General features: G+C 38.4%; 1 protein-coding gene across 31 annotated transcripts in view; it reads right to left on the bottom strand.

The window, feature by feature from the left end:
* Window positions 1–19249, bottom strand: part of ANK2 (ankyrin 2) — a 3034032-nt gene that overhangs the window by 854195 nt on the left and 2160588 nt on the right. For all 31 annotated transcript variants that reach the window (XM_044061567.1, XM_044061562.1, XM_044061555.1 and 28 more), the window contains one exon: window positions 7834–7932. In XM_044061567.1, the coding sequence (XP_043917502.1) occupies window positions 7834–7932 (99 nt within the window). The remainder of the gene's footprint in view (window positions 1–7833; window positions 7933–19249) is intronic.

The following is a 19249-nucleotide window of genomic DNA, read 5'->3' as shown; positions in this document are numbered from 1 at the left end:
GGTTGTAGCCTGCTATAGGTCCCCAACCATGTCCCAAGATTCACACTCCACATTCCTAAGCACCCTGGAGAATATTAGGGTCCAACCTAACACTCTCATACTAGGCGACTTCAAATACCCCTCTATTAACTGGGAAAACTACTCATGTACCAATACACTTACCCAACGTTTCCTGGAGTTCATTAATTCCAATGCCCTGGACCAGATCATTCTTACCCCCACTAGAGGTAGCAACATCCTTGACCTGGTCATTACTAACATGGGTGACCATTGCTCTACACCAATAGTCAGCTCCTCCCTGGTTAGATCCAACCACAAACTAATCACCTTGGAAATCCACATCCCTCCCATCCCCCCTTCAAAGGTAACCACCATGAAAAACTTCTCCAAAGCTAACCTTGGGCTCCTAAAAACAGCGGTGGCTAACTTCACAGCACCCATGCAAATGGAGAATAGTTGCATGACTGCTGAATCATACACCAATGCACTGTACGAACACATACACAAATGCATGGATCTTGCCATACCCAATACAACCAAGATACTCTCCTCCAAAAAAGGGAAGCCAATCTGGTGGTCCCCTGCCATAAACAAACTGTACAACAGAAGGAGGAAACTGATGCGAAATAAGGTGAAGTCCCAAGACTGGAAAAACTCCCTTATCAGCCTCAACAAAAAGTTGAAATCCCTCATCAAATCCTCTAAAGCTAGCTATGAAAACAGAATTTCAGCAGATACTAAAGACAACCACAAGGCCTTCTATAGTTATGTAAAGAATCTCCATGGCAATACCCAGATTTGCTCTGAGCTACTGCACAATGGTACCTCCTATAGCGAGCCAACAGATATTGCCAATATATGCCAATATACTGGCCGACAGATTCAGTGCCAACTTCACCCCTCCCCCCCCTAAAGGACCAATCACAATACCAGTAGATTGCCAGGCACCCAGTATTATGCTGAATAGGTTAAAACAGCACTTTCCAAGGCCAAGAATACAGTTTCTATGGGACCTGACAATATCCCTATCTGTGTTCTACATGAACTACAGAGTGAACTGGTACCTCACCTGTGTGCCCTGTTCAGTCACAGCCTCACCTCAGGCTTTGTCCTTACCAAAAGGCGCACTGCTACAGTCATCCCTCTCCACAAAGGAGGAGCAACTACAGACCTTGGGAACTGTTGCCCCATTAGCCTGATGAGTCTGATATGCAAAGCTATAGAACACATCATCATGGACCTAATAAACAAGGATATAGGGAATCTCCAAACTCTGGATCCCACACAATTTGGTTTTGTGAAGGGTAGATCATGCCTGCTCAACTTGGTTGACTTCTTTGAGTCAGTCACCAGTGCTGTGGATGAAGGCAAGGTGGTTCATACAGCCTACTTTGATCTGGCCAAGGCCTTTAATACCATTCCCCACTAAGGAATCATAGAAAAACTCACTAAGCTAGGCATCAACCTCTATATCACTAGGTGGGTTGCAAACTGGCTCACAGATAGAACCCACAGTGTGAAAGTAGCTGACTTCAAGTCAGAGTGACGACTATTCACGAGTGGAGTTCCACAGGGGTCAAACTTTGGCTGAGAAAGTTTGCAGACAATTGCAAGTTGGAAGCTATTATTAACTCCTCAAGTGATGCTGACATCCAATTGGTGTCAGAACCATTTCCTTAAGCTCAATGCCAAAAATGTGTCATCATCCCCTTTGGGAAAAACCCAGTTCCCATGAATTACCACATTGATGGTAGTCCACTGAACACAGAAGGCGTTATAAGAGATCTGGGAACACAAGCTAACAGCAACCTCTCTTTTGATCACCATATTGCCACTTTGGTCAGAAAGTCCTTTTGTGTGGCACATCTCATAACTAAAGGTTTTGCATCCAGGAAGAAAGAGGTCATTGTCTCCCTCTACTCTTCCCTCATTAGGCCAGTCATCGAGTACAATGCCCCATTTGGCATGTGCCTCACTAGACACCTGCAACAACTGGAGAGGCCACAAAAGTACCTCACAAAAAGGATCCTCGGCCTTAAACATTTGTCCTATATGGACAGACAAAAAACTCCAACTATTCTGTCTTATATCGCCTATTTAGAGGCGATCTCTGCTTGACTTACAAAGCCATGTCTGACCCAGCTCTGTTAGAAATGCTACATCTAAAGAAATCCCAACCCTCCACACCACACACTCCAGAGACCACAACCTCATTACCACAATCAACAGAATGTACTGGAGGGACAGGTTCATAACCCGGACACTGCCCATGCTATGGAATAGACTTCCCATACATGTCAAGCAGAGCACCTCGCTGACTGTCTTCAAGAGAAATCTTGATGAGTGGATGGAAAATAGAAAATTCATCCCAGGAATAACTCCAGTGGCTCTACTCGACAGAGGTACTAGGAACTAAGGTCAGGTGGCACAATGCCAGGGTAATCCTATGGCTAGGCTAGTACACACCTATGAACCTATGAACCATTATGACTAACTTTTGTTAGTTAGTTGTATAGCCACAGACTTTCTGCTGTTTTCATATTCCTCTATATAAAAAAGGTGTTTGATAATGCTCCTTTATTCTTACATGAATACTCTGCATGCTTCTGACATTAACATGCACATAGTGTCTAGGATACAAATTTGGCTTATTGGCTCTAAACAAAGTGTCACTGTTCTTGGACAATTATTTGAATGGTCTGGTACTCCTTCTGGTATTCCACAGAGCTCTGTAGTAGGCCTGACTCTACTTCTTTATGTGCTGTCCGTGTTTCCAGGATTTAATAATGGGGGGGGTGTCACAGAATGATGATGATGATGATAATGATGATTAGACAGGAATTATAATAAGGACACAAAATGACTTTGATAAACTAAATCATTATTTAGGAGCAGTATGTCCACTGGCCACCAAACTATGCCTACATTTATCATTAATAAATGCAATACCTTGTTTGTTGCTACTCCAAGAAATAAATGGTCAGTAAGTCTTGGTAGGCAGCTTGGTCAGAGGTAACACAACTCTTACTACGATATAATCCACCAAGACACCTGTATTCTGGACACCACTACCAACTAATTATCAACAAATTGCAGACTGGACATGGTAACTCACTCTGCTCTACTTCTGTAAGAAATGGAGTGCAATCCCACCAGCGGAGGCCCGGGTAGAAATGCTTCAGATGCATGCCTTTGTAACGTGGGAGGAAACCGGAGCACCTGGTGGAAACCCACACAAACACAGGAAGGACATGCACACTTCGCACAGAAGGCACCCCAGCCGAGAATCGAACAGGAGAACCTCTTGCTGTGAGGTGACAATGCTATCACTGCACCACTGTGCCATCCTATGATTGTTTTCAGTAGATGTGGACAGTTTGGACTAGAAGTTTGCTTTGGAGGATTTAACTAGTGGTCTTATTTGTTTGTTCAGGCTAAGGAGAGATTGCTTCCAATTAGGCACCTGCTCCTTCTTGGTCCTGGGCAACAATTTTTTTCCTTATTGTAGATGCCCACCAAAGAAGTTTACTCTTCTTTGAGGAGGAGGATTTCATTCTGTCTGGTATTCCTGATTCCATGCAGCTATATAAATGCTCATACAGTACTTTGGTGTAGGTTCGGACATATGTGCCAGTTCCCCAGTTCCTATGGAGGGGGAGGGAGCTGTGAAGATGTTTATACCCTCCCTCAGGAGGTTGTAATCAGCTCTGGAGAAGTTTTTTTGCCTGACCCTAGCTGGGCGGGGGGGGGGGTGACTTCGAAAGTGACTGCTTTGTGGTCATATCTTACCAGGGATGAGGACACTGTAGGGATGCTGCAGTGGTTACTCATGTTGGTTAATGCCAAGTCCAAGATATTTTCTCCTCTTTTGGGGGTGTCAACCAACTGGTCCAAGGTATTTGCACTGACAAAATCAAGGAATCTCTGGGCATTTGTAAAAGGTTGAATCTTGACAGATTCGAAGAGGTCCAGATAGGTGGAGTGGGCATTTTGAGTCAAAGTTGGAGGCCTATAGCTAGCTATGATTTGAATAGAGGTCTCATTAGATGTTAACTGCACCTGGAGTGTTTCTTGTGCATCATACTGTTTGATCAGCCTAGTAGTGTGTATGTCTTTTATATATATATTGCAACTCCACCTCCTTTTGTTTTGCTGCCCATGGTTTGGGGTCTGAATGAATGATAGTATGAGTAACCTGGTATGACTGAGGTGCTCTCCACAGCTTTCAACCAGGTTTCTGTGACTGCACAAATGTCAGCTTCTTCCAGGGTTAAGAAGGTTTGCAATGAGTACAGTTTCAGGTTTAGACCCCTAGTGCTTAGGAGCATGACCTTCAATTTACATTTTGATGAAATTTTCATGTTGGTAGTTTTGACCTTTGCCAGGAGACGGAAGACCAAGGGAGATAGATGCAGTCATGTCTTTTTTGGTTAGATTTCTTAGTAGTATGAATGAACCAGTTTCACTTTGTTTTCCAATTAATGCCTTTTTTTCCAACATTTTCAGGCATTATCTCTTTCTTTGTCAAGAGCTTTGAATTATTTGGTGATCCATTGACTTTGTGCTGGTTTCAGGAGTCTGAAAACAGTGGGGAAGTGTTTGTTTTCTAAGTGGAGGAGGGTATTTGTGAGTTAAGTGCCTCATACCTCTCAACTGTCCAGATTTTACAGAATGTTTAGATTTTGCCTCATATTTTTGGTCTGTTCCACATAAAATCTGTGGTTTTCAGACAAATCGTTGAGGAATGAAGTCACTAAAAATGATAGATATTTGTGTTTCAGACTTTATACCCTTCAGAAAATGCATAATAATTCAAAATCTGTTATTCTCTCAACTTTCAAGATTTCTAAGAGCAATGTTTAGAAACTGTCCATTTTGGGGCCTTTGCCCACATTATTTTAGCTTTAACCGGAATTCTTATGCTAAAAAATTGAGAGGTATGAGGTGGCTATAGTTTTGGGACTGGAAGTAATTAGGAAAGCCTTCTGTCTAGCGCATCTGATTTTCAAAGACATTTCTACCAGATTCAGAGAAACCTTAATTGCCACTTACCCATATCTCATCAGACCCATTATTGAATATAAAGTATCCATTTGCATGTATTTGTCTAAACATCTCACTCAGCTCAAGAGACCTCAACAATTCATAACTAAAAATTCAGTGACCTCAAAAATCATAGTTATCATGACAGACTGGTAGCCCTGTCTCTTTACTCAGCATCTTCATGGACATCTGTGTCTAGATGTTTGGGACATAATCGATCCAACCCTCTTTGGCCTTCTACTCATTCACAGAACAAAGGGTACCTCAAATACATGGTTAAATTAAATAAACCTTCAAGATCTGATAAACAAGACACAGTTACATCATCTCAATGTATCCCTCACCACTGAAGGAACATTTCACTGAATGTCAAGCAGAGCAACACCCTTGCCACTTCAAAGTAAACCTAGAAAATTGGATGGGCAGCCTCAAATTCTTCTCATCCTATCTTGTCTTGCCATCCTTGAAGCTGGGGAGAACTTAAGAATAGGAGTTTTTTGACGAGGCTTGTAATGACTGCAGGATAATTTCATAGAACTTACTTATCAGCATCAACCCCATTTTGTACATAGGGTCAGGGTGTCACATGAACAATGACCATCACCTACATCTGATGTTCACCACCACCAGGTGGCTAGCCCTGTCATATATATATTATCTATATATCTATATCTATATATCTATATATATCTATATATATATATATATATATATATCTATATATATATATATATATATATATATATATATATATATATTCATCAGAGGTTGACATCTAAAAGCATTGCCCCTCATAATATCAAACACAGTCCAACAGTATAGAATACTGAATGTACGACACACAAAACTAAAAACAGTGGCAACAGTTAAAAAAACCTACAGTCTATACCAAAAACAATTTTTTTTTCTAATTGGGGCAAGCCCCACTCCATCCTCCTTGTGGGGCGTAAGCCTCACACACTCCCCCTCAGATATAAATATAGAAACTCCATGGTGATACCAACTGGAAAAATGGAAATATCTTCCTGAAGACAGGAATCACTGTCAGCATACACTGAACACTGCACAAGCATGCGTTATATCACTCTACCCACACAAACACAATGCATTGTATCACTCTACCCACACAAACATACTAACCCAGATATACAAGTTCACCTATAAAACTCAATCAGGCACAGCTTACCTGTAATACAGACAGTAATATTCCACTTGCGGACTCGGCAATCATAATCATTTTTACCGTTCACACAAATGAGCAAATTAAATAAAAGCTATCATAGGTAAATACCAAAATTAAATACTTTAACAAATAAAATGTGTAACAGAGTGGGTCTGCATCCCAAATACTGTCAAGTGATGAATTTTTTCCCATTAATCTAACTGTATGTACTAACTCCTTGGTTACAGCAGTGCATTTTCCAATATAATATTGTGTTTTTCAACTGTTAAGCCTACAAACCATGCAGTTAATTTATGTAGAGTCAGTAGTTATGAAGAAACATTCCCCTCCATCCTGAAGTTATGGTGCATGGAATTGCAGTCCTCTGCAATATGCATGTTATTTGCAAAACCTTTAATGCACAACAATTTGACACTGCCTTAGAGGCAAGGAAAAGCTTGACAGCACTGATTGTTTAATACTGGCATCCCACTGTTTAAGTCTTCCATTCACATAGATGAATGAGGATTTTTTAGTTACTGGAAATAATTCCTAAAAAAAGATGTGTTGATGAAGACCTGAAAGCAACACAACTGCCATCTAGTGTATATAAGACAAGCAATGATGCTCAGTGGGAGAGGTACAGCTGTGACATGGGCAGTGTCACAAACTACACTATGATGCTGTTCATAAAGAAAAACGCACAACTGTTCTGTTCAATCACAAAATCCATTGCTCATGTTAGTTTGAGCTGGTGAGATGTGCAGATTCTGTATGTCCGACGAGAAAGTGCACTTCCAAAAAACTCAGAAAACAAAATAATACAAAAAATAGATAGGAATCATCTAAATGACACTTTATTTCTGTGTGTTATAAAACTATAAATTCATCTATAATGTATCCTGACAGGAGTGACACATTCACAGACATTTTTAGAAGCGCTACTATTTCTTATAATTTATGGGTTGGGTTTGTCACTTTCTTATCTGATGTAAATTCTGAACATGAATTCCTTTCCAAACAGAACTGCAAAAATCAGTACAAGGAACTGGAAAGCTTGCTATAATGTGATTTACTTAATAAAAATTCACATAATCAAATACTTGCAGAAATACAATATTGTTCAGTGTTATAATTTGTACTTCCCTGTATTTTAATCATAGCTACGATCTACAGTTCTAAAGACCATTCTATTGAATATTTTTGTTAGATTCAACACATCATGCAGTGAGCATCTCTTTTATTCTGTATTTCATTTCTGCAAATTTCTGATGATCCGAAGTAATGAAATAGCTGTAAGTACAGTTGAAAGTAAGCACAGCATACCTTCTCCGTTTTCAGGTTTGCTAGTGTTAAAATAAATGACAGCAAACTGTATCTCCCACATGGAATAATTGACTTTTCTAGTTAAAGCTGAGATGTCAGGGAACTGTAACATTTCACTACAGCCAAGTGCTTAATGCACACTTATTAGTCATTAAACATGCTTTTCTAATGTAACTGTGACATTTTTAATACTGTTCTTGTAGGGTCATAAAGCCCATATTCAGAAAATAGCCATAAGCAAAAATGTGCAACAGCTGACGAAAAAGCTAAAATGGCATAAAACTAGAAGGAGCAGAACTTACCGCAGTGACAGCACCAGGTCTGGCCCCGTGCTGCAGCAAGACATTGATGATGTGCGTGTGGCCTTGCTGAGCTGCTTGGTGCAACGGGGTGTAGCCGTTCTATCGTTCCATTGTAGCCACAGAAGGAAGGCAGCAAAAGAAAGAAACAGACACATATACATTAGAATGCAGGACATAACTCATGCCCACAGGTTTGACACTGACATGGGAACACTTCAGTACTCCATCTTAGCCATTCATCAATCATGAACACTCAGCATACCAGTCTTCTAGTACAGACTTACAGAGATTTAATCGACAAACGAATCTGGGGCATAGGTGTTCTCAGCATTAAGCTAAATTCATGTCAACAGAATAGATTCAACACTAGCTCATTTTGAAATGAACATATGGCAAAAGTGTTTAAAGATCTGTTTTGACTGACAAGCACATTTTTAAACACTTTTCAAAGTATCAAAGTACCTTGACTACTCTTTTTAAATATGTGTGTTAACAACTCTAATACAAATTCTGATTACATGCTGACAGTGTGAGTAAAGTGCATCTATGTTCTGTACGCAGCTGAGTGATATGCACATTATTTACTCCATCTCATACGTACCTTCACTCTGTCAAACAGAACTGCCCCGCAACACTACTAAAAGGCAAACATACCACATACTTACAAGAGAAAAGAAATCCAGCACCCCGAGCAGTAGTAGTTTAAAGTTCTTTTATTAAACCAGACCGGTTTCAGCAATCAGCTTTCTTCAGTGGTTTGATAACTACACAACCATAGGCCATATTTATTAGTATTTTGAACTAGGCAGTATGACATCATTTCCTGTGTTCATGAAAAAATCACCAAAACATATAAATATATATGAATAAACCTAAAAGATACAAAGATCAATTACTATATGGAAAGTATAATAAGAATATTAATACTGAAATGTATATCAAAATTGAAATAATGCTTCAATAAATTTGTACCTGTAGTTCAGTATAACAAGTAGAACAAAAATGGTGTTATAACATATAAATAGATCACAGTTATTAGGGGCCTTAGAACTAAACTGCAACCGCTGGTAGGCAAACCAGATGATTTATTGATCAGAGAATGGAGCATTGCACAACAAGATTTGGCAATGATGTTTGTCAACATACTATCGTCATATTATGACAGAACAATACAGGCAAATATTTGTGATGTACAAAAAATGTGTGAAGAATTGAAATTATATGAGAATCAGCCAAACTTTCAGGAATCACTGAGTAGATTATCTAGAGAACTCTTAACCTCAGAAAAGACATTAAAAGACAAGAAGTTAAGCAAATTCTCTAGAGACATGGAAGATTACAAAAGGGGGAAACCCTTCAAGCTACAAAAAGGGGTAAGGTTTGCAGAGGGTACCAAAAAGTTTAGTTATATAGAAGAGGCAGAGATCTATACTTAAAAAGGGTACATCACCCAGTATGAGTTCGGGTGAGGAATCATCCACCACAGATACTGAATCCACTCATATTTCAGATTCTCTGGTTTCCAAAAGAACACGTAATGTTGATCACCCTTTAGGCACAGACACAGGGGGGGACGCAAACATAAAAACATTAGAACAACTCTTTCTGTCCATTGTCAAATGACTGCAGATTGCTCCAACGTGCATAATATCTCTGATTATGTATTAACACCTATTGAAGAACTTTTGTTAAATAAAGGCCTTGGTTTTATTCCTGTTTTTTTTGTTGATGAAAGTACCTTTGCTTCAGATGTCATGGATTTTTGTAGAAGACTAAACCTTAAACTCTTTTTTGATCAACAGGAATCTACTCAAAGATCCACTGATTTTAGATTTTTACCATCTAAGTTTTGTCCTGCAATGGACAAACATGTAGCCATATTCCAGAATGCTGCTATTAAGGATTTACATAATCAGTTGGATTCAGGGAACACTCTTAGAAATAACTTAAATGTTGAGGAACAACAGGCTCTTATGAATCTTAAAAACAATTCTGACATCACCATTCTTCCTGCGGATAAGGGTGGGGCCATTGTGGTCATGAATTCCAGTTATTACTGGGCTGAGGGAATGAGACAGGTGTCAAACACTCAGCATTATTTACATATGCCTATTGACCCTACCCCCAAATTTAAAAAACAAATTGATGATTTTTTACAGCTTGCAGTTGAGGAAGGTATCATTAGTACTAAAACTAGATTTCATTTAACCAATCAAGATCCAGTCAAGCAATATCTATATTTATTGCCTAAGATTCACAAGTCCCAAAATACACCACCAGGCAGGCCTATAGTTTCAGGTATGGGTTCACTTACTGAACCACTATCGGTCTTTCTGACACAATATTTAAAACCTTTATTACCATATGTACGGGCCAGATTGCAAGATACCACGGAGTTCCTACAGCTAGTTTCTGAATCCCAACTAGAACCGGATTGGCTTATGTGCACTTTAGATGTTACATCACTGTATACTAGCATACCACATTGGGCTGGTTTAATGGCACTGGAATATTGGCTACAGAAGATCAACATTTATAGTCCAGGATTTAACACCCTATTAATCTGCATGGCAGAACACGTTCTAACCAAGAATGTGTTCTATTTTCAAAACCAATGTTACTGGCAAATTCAGGATACGGCGATGGGTGCCTCTTTCGCACCAATATATGCTGATCTCTTTATGGGATATGTTGAAGATCAGGTTATATATAGTGAATTACACAACTTATATATGCCAGAAATCGACATTTGGAGACGTTTTCTGGACGATTGTTGGCTTGTTTGGAAAGGGGGCACAGAGTACCTTATGGAATTTGTTGAATATCTTAACAGTAACAAATGGGGCATAGAATTTTCAGTTAATTATAATCTGCAGCAGATTGATTTTTTGGATGTCCATCTGTGTAGGGAACCGGACAATACTCTACATACCACTGTGCACAGAAAATACCCAAAATACAACAGTTTATTACATGCCTCTAGCTTACATCCAAGACATATAAAAAACATTCCTAAATCACAATTCATCAGGATTAAGAGAATATGTTCATCTGATATGGACCTTGAGAATTGTCAGAATGATCTCTCGAATAGATTCTTACAGAGAGGTTATAATAAATTGGATGTTCACTCTGCAGTCCAAATGACCAAAAATCTATCAAGGGACACTTTGTTGGGTTATAAATCCAAAGTTGTCAGTTCTTCTGTACAGACACCTAGGTTAGTAACCACCTTTGGTAGGAACACATATCAATTGATGGTCATTATTAATAATCATTGGAATATATTAACAACAAACACACATCTGGCAAACTGGTTGGACAACAGATGTCTGTTTTCATATCGTAAAGGTAAAAGCCTAAGGTCACACTTTTCTTATTACAAAAGAACTACCCCATTGGATGTCTCTATTACTCAGGCTACCTTGTTGGGAGACAAACTTATTGGCAATCACCCTTGTGGTCATTGCTCTTTTTGCAAATATGTATTTACTACCAAGGAATTCACAAGCAAGAACACAGGCAAGGTATTCACAAGCAAGAACACAGGCAAGGTATATAATATAAATTTATTTGCAAATTGTAGCACAGATGGGGTGATTTATTTGGCCACATGTACATGCAGGGCATTTTACATTGGACAAACTTCCAGACAGTTCAGAATTCGTATTTCCGAACATTTGGGTGATATAAGGAATGCCAGGTCCACCAATGCTTTGCACAAACATTCTTTGATACATAAAACGGCCCAGTTTTCTTTTATCATTATTGATAAGATTTCTGGCAATAGAAATTTTAAAACTGGATGGCACAAATTGCTTAACCAAAAAGAAACAAAATGGATTGTAAAACTAGGTGGCTTATTTCCACCTGGTCTTAATGATAAATTGTGAGAGGTTATTGCCCCTAATAACTGTGATCTATTTATATGTTATAACATCATTTTTGTTCTACTTGTTATACTGAACTACAGGATTGTTGTTATATTACAAATTTATTGAAGCATTATTTCAATTTTGATATACATTTCAGTATTAATATTCTTATTATACTTTCCATATACTAATTGATCTTTGTATCTTTTAGGTTTATTCATATATATTTATATGTTTTGGTGATTTTTTCATGAACACAGGAAATGATGTCATACTGCCTAGTTCAAAATACTAATAAATATGGCCCATGGTTGTGTAGTTATCAAACCACTGAAGAAAGCTGATTGCTGAAACCGGTCTGGTTTAATAAAAGAACTTTAAGCTACTACTGCTCGGGGTGCTGGATTTCTTTTCTCTTGTGCATGTTTGGTTTATCCGTGCACCAACCGTACTTGCTTGCCTGTTCTTTCTTTACATACCACATATTTAACATGCATTTTCAGTGCATCTCCAGTTCTTCCTAAGGCTCAACATCTGTAGTCTCTGGGCCCAGATCTTATCCTGAATATGCTATTCTTCTGGCACATACTGTTTACCAACAGGGACTGGTTTTGTAATCTAGTATAGTCTATAGTAGAACAAAACCATATATAAAGCCACAGACGGACACATCAAACAAGTTTTAAGGTATCTGATATTCATATATTCAGGTCTTCACACTTCCTGCTGAAATTACATCTAATAAAGTATTAATCTTCTGTTTACTGTTTTTACAACAACAAAAAACATTGTACACGTTACTCGTTCCAAATAAAAAAAACTGAAAAGGTAAGGCTGGGTAATGGAGCAAGCTGGAGGAAAGCTCATGTGTTTTAGCACTGCTTCAGTAAAATGTTCTCTGCCATAGTTACAGTCTGATGCACAACTTTGAAGGTAATAGTTTGTAAGCTGAACGGAAGCCTTACACCACCAATAAACTGCAGTCTTATAATGTTACTTTGTTATCCTGAATATCAACAGTAACTGCAACAGTGGCCTTACACAGACTCCAGTTACAAAAGCCAACAATCCCTTCTTATAAGACAAAAAAATGAATTGTCTATGATGCTTTCCTTCAGCATAACTGACAGATGGGGGGGGGGGGGATTACATAACCAGATTCTTTCAATTTGATATGGGTAATACCATTTGATAGTTCCTCATGGTGTGATATGGATAATACCATTTGATAGTTCCTCATGGTGTTACCTTATCCAGTTCTATGCAAGGCCTAAGACTTTTTAATAAATTTACTTTTCTGAGACATTTTGATAATGTTTGTGTAAAAGCACTAAAAGTGAAAGAAAAGCCCAGAAGAGGGGAGCTATTTGAGGATTCATTGTATATTTACCTAGCTTTTCTATCAAAATACCTAGTATATAAATTACCACTGGGCTATACCATGCATGGGGACTGCTTGTGATAGAAATAGTCAGCTCAGAACAAATGTCACCACTCAGCTTTCCCGAACTGAAGCAGTGATGTGAGGCAGCATTTGCACCATTCAGTGCACTTCATTGTGTTGTTATTCAAAAAATTACACACATAAACACACTAGCAAAACACTGTACATGTAACTCAGGATACAGCTCTCCAGTAGAATACAGACTTCCAAAGGAAGAATGCTTGAATTAGACAATGTCAAGCACAGTGTTTCTGATTTTATGAGATATTGCTTGCTGGGTTTGAAGTTGACAGGTAGTGCATAAAGGAAAAATGACATATTTTTTGATGGGTTGCACAATTGTTTTCTCTTTTACTACTTTAGTAAAGGGGACATCAAAGTTGATTATATTATTTAAAAGAGAAGCATAATTTACCTTTTCTCAGAGTAAATGTAACTTCAGAGTTGTTCATATTACTTAGCAGGGAGTAGGAGACAGCAGTGCCCATGACGTATATAGGCTGATTGCCCCAATACAAAAAGTTTTTGAACTACTACATGATTGGACTTGTAACAAGTACAGTAAACATTATGAGTTGACCATTAAAGATGCTGTCTCAGATTTTCCTTCTGCCCAAAACATGCAACTATCTGGTGACCTCAGTCTGCAGTGTTGTTTATTTCAGAATTGTGTGTTTTTACCAACTCTGTCCAGTGTCCCAATTCCCTTCTCTTTACAAATCATTTATTTTAACTGATAGATTAGTGTATTCTGCCAGATATTTCACTGAGGCTGTAAGTATAAGGTCAGAATACACAAAACAAATCTGTATAATGTGATTTCAGGAATTTACATGTCTGCACTATGGACAATTGTCTAATGTTTAAGAATGAGCACTTTTTAGGTCAGTATACCCGCTAAACAAATGGTCACTAACTGACCATTCTAACAGCCGAACAGAGACGCATGATTTGTTACCACACAGGGTAATATGAATGCTAACTTCATGTGCTAAACATGTTGTAATTCTGAAACCAAAAGGACATGAGAGGAACCAGATGCTGTGCATATGCAATAAATACAAATTAGCATTGCTATTACATTCCTTGACACATCAGGGATTCTGTAGTTAAACTGCACACTGTGTGCAAGACCATAAGGCTGGGGGAGTATAGAAACCAAGGCATAAAGCAACATCTTCTTTTAAAATGTCTGTACTTCATCTCAATATCTGTCACTTGTTAAGCAGAATTGGACTGATCCATGGGCACTTTTTAACCATGACCTAGGCCATAATAAAATTTAGTACGGTCTGTCAGTACACATTATTTTGGGAGGGTGGGATGAAGCAGGAGTACTCAGAGAAAATCCATATGGACAACTTACTGTTGCCAACACAGAAACTCTACACAGGATGACCAAGCAAACTCCACACATTCTGTGAATAGAAAATAGGATTTAACCCTAAATCCTGCAACCGTGAGACAGAAATCATACCAGTGGGCTCCTGTGATACCTCTAAGGTACTCACTCAGTTTGGGGGAATGCACTCCAGTTGTGTGAGTTCTGTAAAATTGATAAAAATTACTGTTACTGTGTCACTGAAGTACTGCAAACCTTATGGTAGAATGTAACCATGTCACACCCAGCCTTAATGACTTCTAACTTTGCCACGTACCAAAAACATGGTTACTTGAAACCCCATATCTTATGAGAGAGTTCAGCCTCTGCAGTCAGTTCTATATGTAGAACCTATAATTTGTTACTGTTTACTTCCATACATTATAAACTCTGTTTTTATTATAAGCACTACATTTAACTAGTTTAAAATGGTTCAAGCACAAGAAATATTAATGATCTCCTTTTATATGTCTTGAGGTCATGATCTCCAGGTAGAGTTTCAAAGTGGCTAATTTAGTACATCACTTTTTATTCCCTCCATTGTTTTTTATGACTGTCTCCGACTGGGAAGTAGAACTTTCAACTTCTCAAGAATTAAGGACAAAACCAAAAATGACGGGGGACCATTCATTTAAGTCAGGATTAATTTTTAAATATTGCTTCAATTTCTTAAAAACTTAATAGAACTGAATCAGCATGCATTTTCTGATCAATCCCTGGGATTCAGAGAATTTCTTTCCAGCTGTGCTGATTGCTCAGTGCAGGTTGGAAACTTAGCATGACAAACTGAAACTATGATTCAGAGATATGGTACAGCCACAATTAGAAACATCCCATAGGCATCTAATTACCATGTCTCTGAATCGGATAGTGTTATGTCTGACCTGAGCATGATAGTATTCTCCCTATTAAACAATGCAAAGGCACCCTCCTATACAGACAAACAAATAGAGTCAGTCACAAACACATGGCCATACACATGCCACATCCACTCATCTAACAAGCAAGCCCCCCACCACTTGCCCAGATTCATGGTAACACTCACCCATACACCTGCATGCATGCTCCAGTTCATGCACATACAAATACACACACATACACACACACACACACACACACACACACACACACACACACACACACACACACACACACACACACACACACACACACACACACACACACACACACACACACACACACACACACACACACACACACACACACACACACACACACACACACACACACACACACACACACACACACACACACACACACACACACACACACACACACACACACACACACTCACCTCTCAGCTTCCACTTCTTTCCTGCTTCTGTTACTGTGACCACCCAGGCAGACAGATACACAGATGCCCACAGACATCCAGACTCATGAGCCCCTACTTAATCCCCTTAGTACAACCACCCAAGCAGAGGCAAACACACACATTTATTCACCCTCATTCATGCTCTGACAGACACGTATACACAAACATAAATATACAGACACAACACTGTTATTTCTTTGGATGTATCAGTATCACTACTACTACTCCCATGAGAGTGAATGGTTGCCTACCATCTTTTGAGTAGAGTCACTTTTTTCTCCTAGTTTAAAATTTTACTTGTCTGAGTGATTCTCTGAATCTCTTGGCCTAGCAATTTGGGATCCACAAACATTTCCAAGAGAGGGCACAAGGCTAATTAGCATTAACCACTTCCTCAGTGTACTGCATTAGCATGCAACTTCACCTGCATGTTCGCTTTCTGCATGTGATGGGGAAAACAGGAGCAATAGAGCTGTCTCAGAATCGGAACGGCTTAGCACAATGCAGGAACCTTCCAAGATAAGGCTTCCACATTACACTAAGCCTTTCTGAATCTCAGAGACTAACAGGCATGAAGCTCTATTATCTGGCAGTAATGACTGACTGTAAACCTCAGTGATTTACCAGAAATCAAACATTTATGAGGGATGGTACAAAAATATGACTCAAAATCAGAGATGTTCTGCACAATCAGGAATAATTAAGAGCTTTGCAGGACAGAAGGTATTGAAACCTGTGCCTGTGACAAGGTTGCTATGTCTGTTGCTTGTACTACACTTCAGTAGCTCATGAGCTGTAGTGTATGCCAAGCCAAGATAAAAGTCTCTGTGCATGATGAAGTCCATAAGGTCAGCTCTTGCTCATACTCAGTAGGAGGATAACTCTATGGTCATGAGCAACACTTTCTTCCAAATCAGCAAACAATGCTTCTTCACTTTATCGTACTCTTGTTTTCTCTTAATTTGTAACGCCACTCCTTGGTTGCCTTTCTGAGAGACAACAGTCATGTTCAACTACCTTCAAAGACAAATATTATTTACTCATCATATGTTTAGGACCTACATATGCATAATCTCTCCATCAACATGCACTGACCAAGCAGTCTGGAGAACCTGACTGCAGTTATAATAATACCTCAATATTTACTCATATATAGAAGCCTCTATCTTGGCTTATCTGCACATTATGTGTTGTTCATTGGAATAGAACCTGCTGCTTGAATTACGTATTACCAAAGAGCTACAAAGAGCTCATTCTGAACAGCCCATGCAATCATTGCATTACACGCATCATAAGAAAACAAGAGTTAGGAAAAGTTAATATGACCTTCTCCCAACTGCAGACTTTTTCCAGGGAAAAGAGGGCCTTAACATGAGGTAATAATATTCTTCTTCTTCTTTTGGCTTTTCCCGGTTAGGGGGTCACCATAGCGGATCACCTATCTGCTCATGATTGGCAGTGGAGTTTTATGGTGTCAAGTTGCCAGCCTGATGCCCAACCTTCTACAGAAGTACATGCATGTACTCACACCTAGGGCCAATTTAGAGTATCTAATCCACCTACAGCATGTCTTTGGGATGTGGGAGGAAACCGGAGCACCCAAAGGAAACCCACGTGACCACAGGGAGGACATGCAGACTCCACACAGAAGGCACCCCGGCCGAGGATCGAACCAGAGAACCTCTTGCTGTGAGATGGCAATGCTAACCACTGCACTACTGTGGCCACCCTAACATGAGGTAATAATACAATGGACATTAAATTATAATGTCTTTCTAAGTGTCAACAGTCTTCGTATGATAAAAAGAGTAGTAACTATCTTAGATTCAGCAAAAGGAATGATCAAAAAATTGGCCCTAATTCGCTTAGATATTGAGACAGCTTTTGATTATGTAGACTGGAATTACTTGTTTAAAGCTTTAGAAGCATTTTCATTTCCAGAACAGTTTGCTAGAATATTAAAAAAACTGTATAGAGACTCCAAATTATATGTTAAAATTGGATCTTATATATCTCAAGGATTTACTTTAAACAAAGGCATAAAGCAAGGGTGTCCCTTGTGGGTCTACTTCAAATAAATGAAAGACTACTTACCCAAAAAGGACATTACCAAGATGACATCACTGAAACATGACTTAAACGAATGACCTCAATGCCGAAGGATTTCACAGGGTAAGTATCCAGCTGGCCAACAAGGGGAAATTTGCCCTTTTCTCCACTGTAGTGCAATCCTAGAGTTGGCCCACATTAGGGGGTGTGGGGGGCATAGTCCCCCCACCTGGGTGGGTTTGCGGTAGAGCAGTGTGTTTCATGCTGGATGGTGTCCAACTGGATACTTATCCTGTGAAATCCTTTGGCACTGTGGTCATTCATTTAAGTCAGGTTTTGTTGATGTCAGCTCAGTGATTTCATCTTTGGTAATGTGGGTTTTCATTTATATGAAGTAAACCCATCCCTTGTCCCCTCTACTATTTGCATTAGTTATCGAACCCTTAGCTAATAGTATAAGAAGCAATGAAAAATTATGGATTCTAAATTAACAGAGATTGTCAGTATAAAATACAGCTTTTTGCAGATGATATCTTACTAACTATAGGAAATTTAAATTATTCAATTGAAGAAATAGATGAGGAAAATGAAAAGTTTCAAGAAGTAACGTTGCTGAAATTTAATAATAATAAACCGAAACTTTAATGTTAAATCAGTTACAAGATAGTAAGTTTAAAGATAAATATAAATATAATTGGGAACTAAAAGAACTAAAATATTTAGGAATAAAAAATCTATCAAGATGTGAGTAAGATTATTAATAATAATTTTGAAAAAGTAATTGAAGAAGTGTTACTAAAAATGAAAATAATGTTTTTTTTTTTACTTTTGAGGATAGGTTAGTACTTATTAAAATGATAATATTATCTATATATCACATTCAAGAGCTTGAATACCTGGCAAAAAGTTAAAGAAAATGAAATGGAAAAATGTTAACTTTTTTCTTATGGTATCCTGAAAAGCTGAGAATTGCTTATAGAAATCATATAAGACTATGGGAGTATGGTGGTATTAGCTTCCCAAATGTAGAATGTTATTCTATTGCTGCAAGTTTGAAACCATCCAGGAACAGATTAAACTAAATACTTATACGTTTATTAAATATGATAAATGAGAAATATGAAATAATCCTTTCATCTGGTTAACAAAATTTACCTTAGAAGGAAATTAATTTCAATCTTTAGACTCTATATATGAAATCAATTCTTAAAACAGTTAAGAAATATGTTTATAAAACTCCATTAATATCAAAATGATAATTTGTGTGCTTTCCTACTGTACAGACCTCTAGATTTAAAGAAACTTAAAACAATGTTAAAATGAATTAACTA

The sequence above is a fragment of the Protopterus annectens genome, chromosome 2.part0 (assembly GCF_019279795.1).
Source record: "Protopterus annectens isolate FY-2018-M chromosome 2.part0, PAN1.0, whole genome shotgun sequence".
Classification (NCBI taxonomy): domain Eukaryota; kingdom Metazoa; phylum Chordata; order Ceratodontiformes; family Protopteridae; genus Protopterus; species Protopterus annectens.
This window is presented reverse-complemented; position numbering and strand designations above follow the sequence as displayed.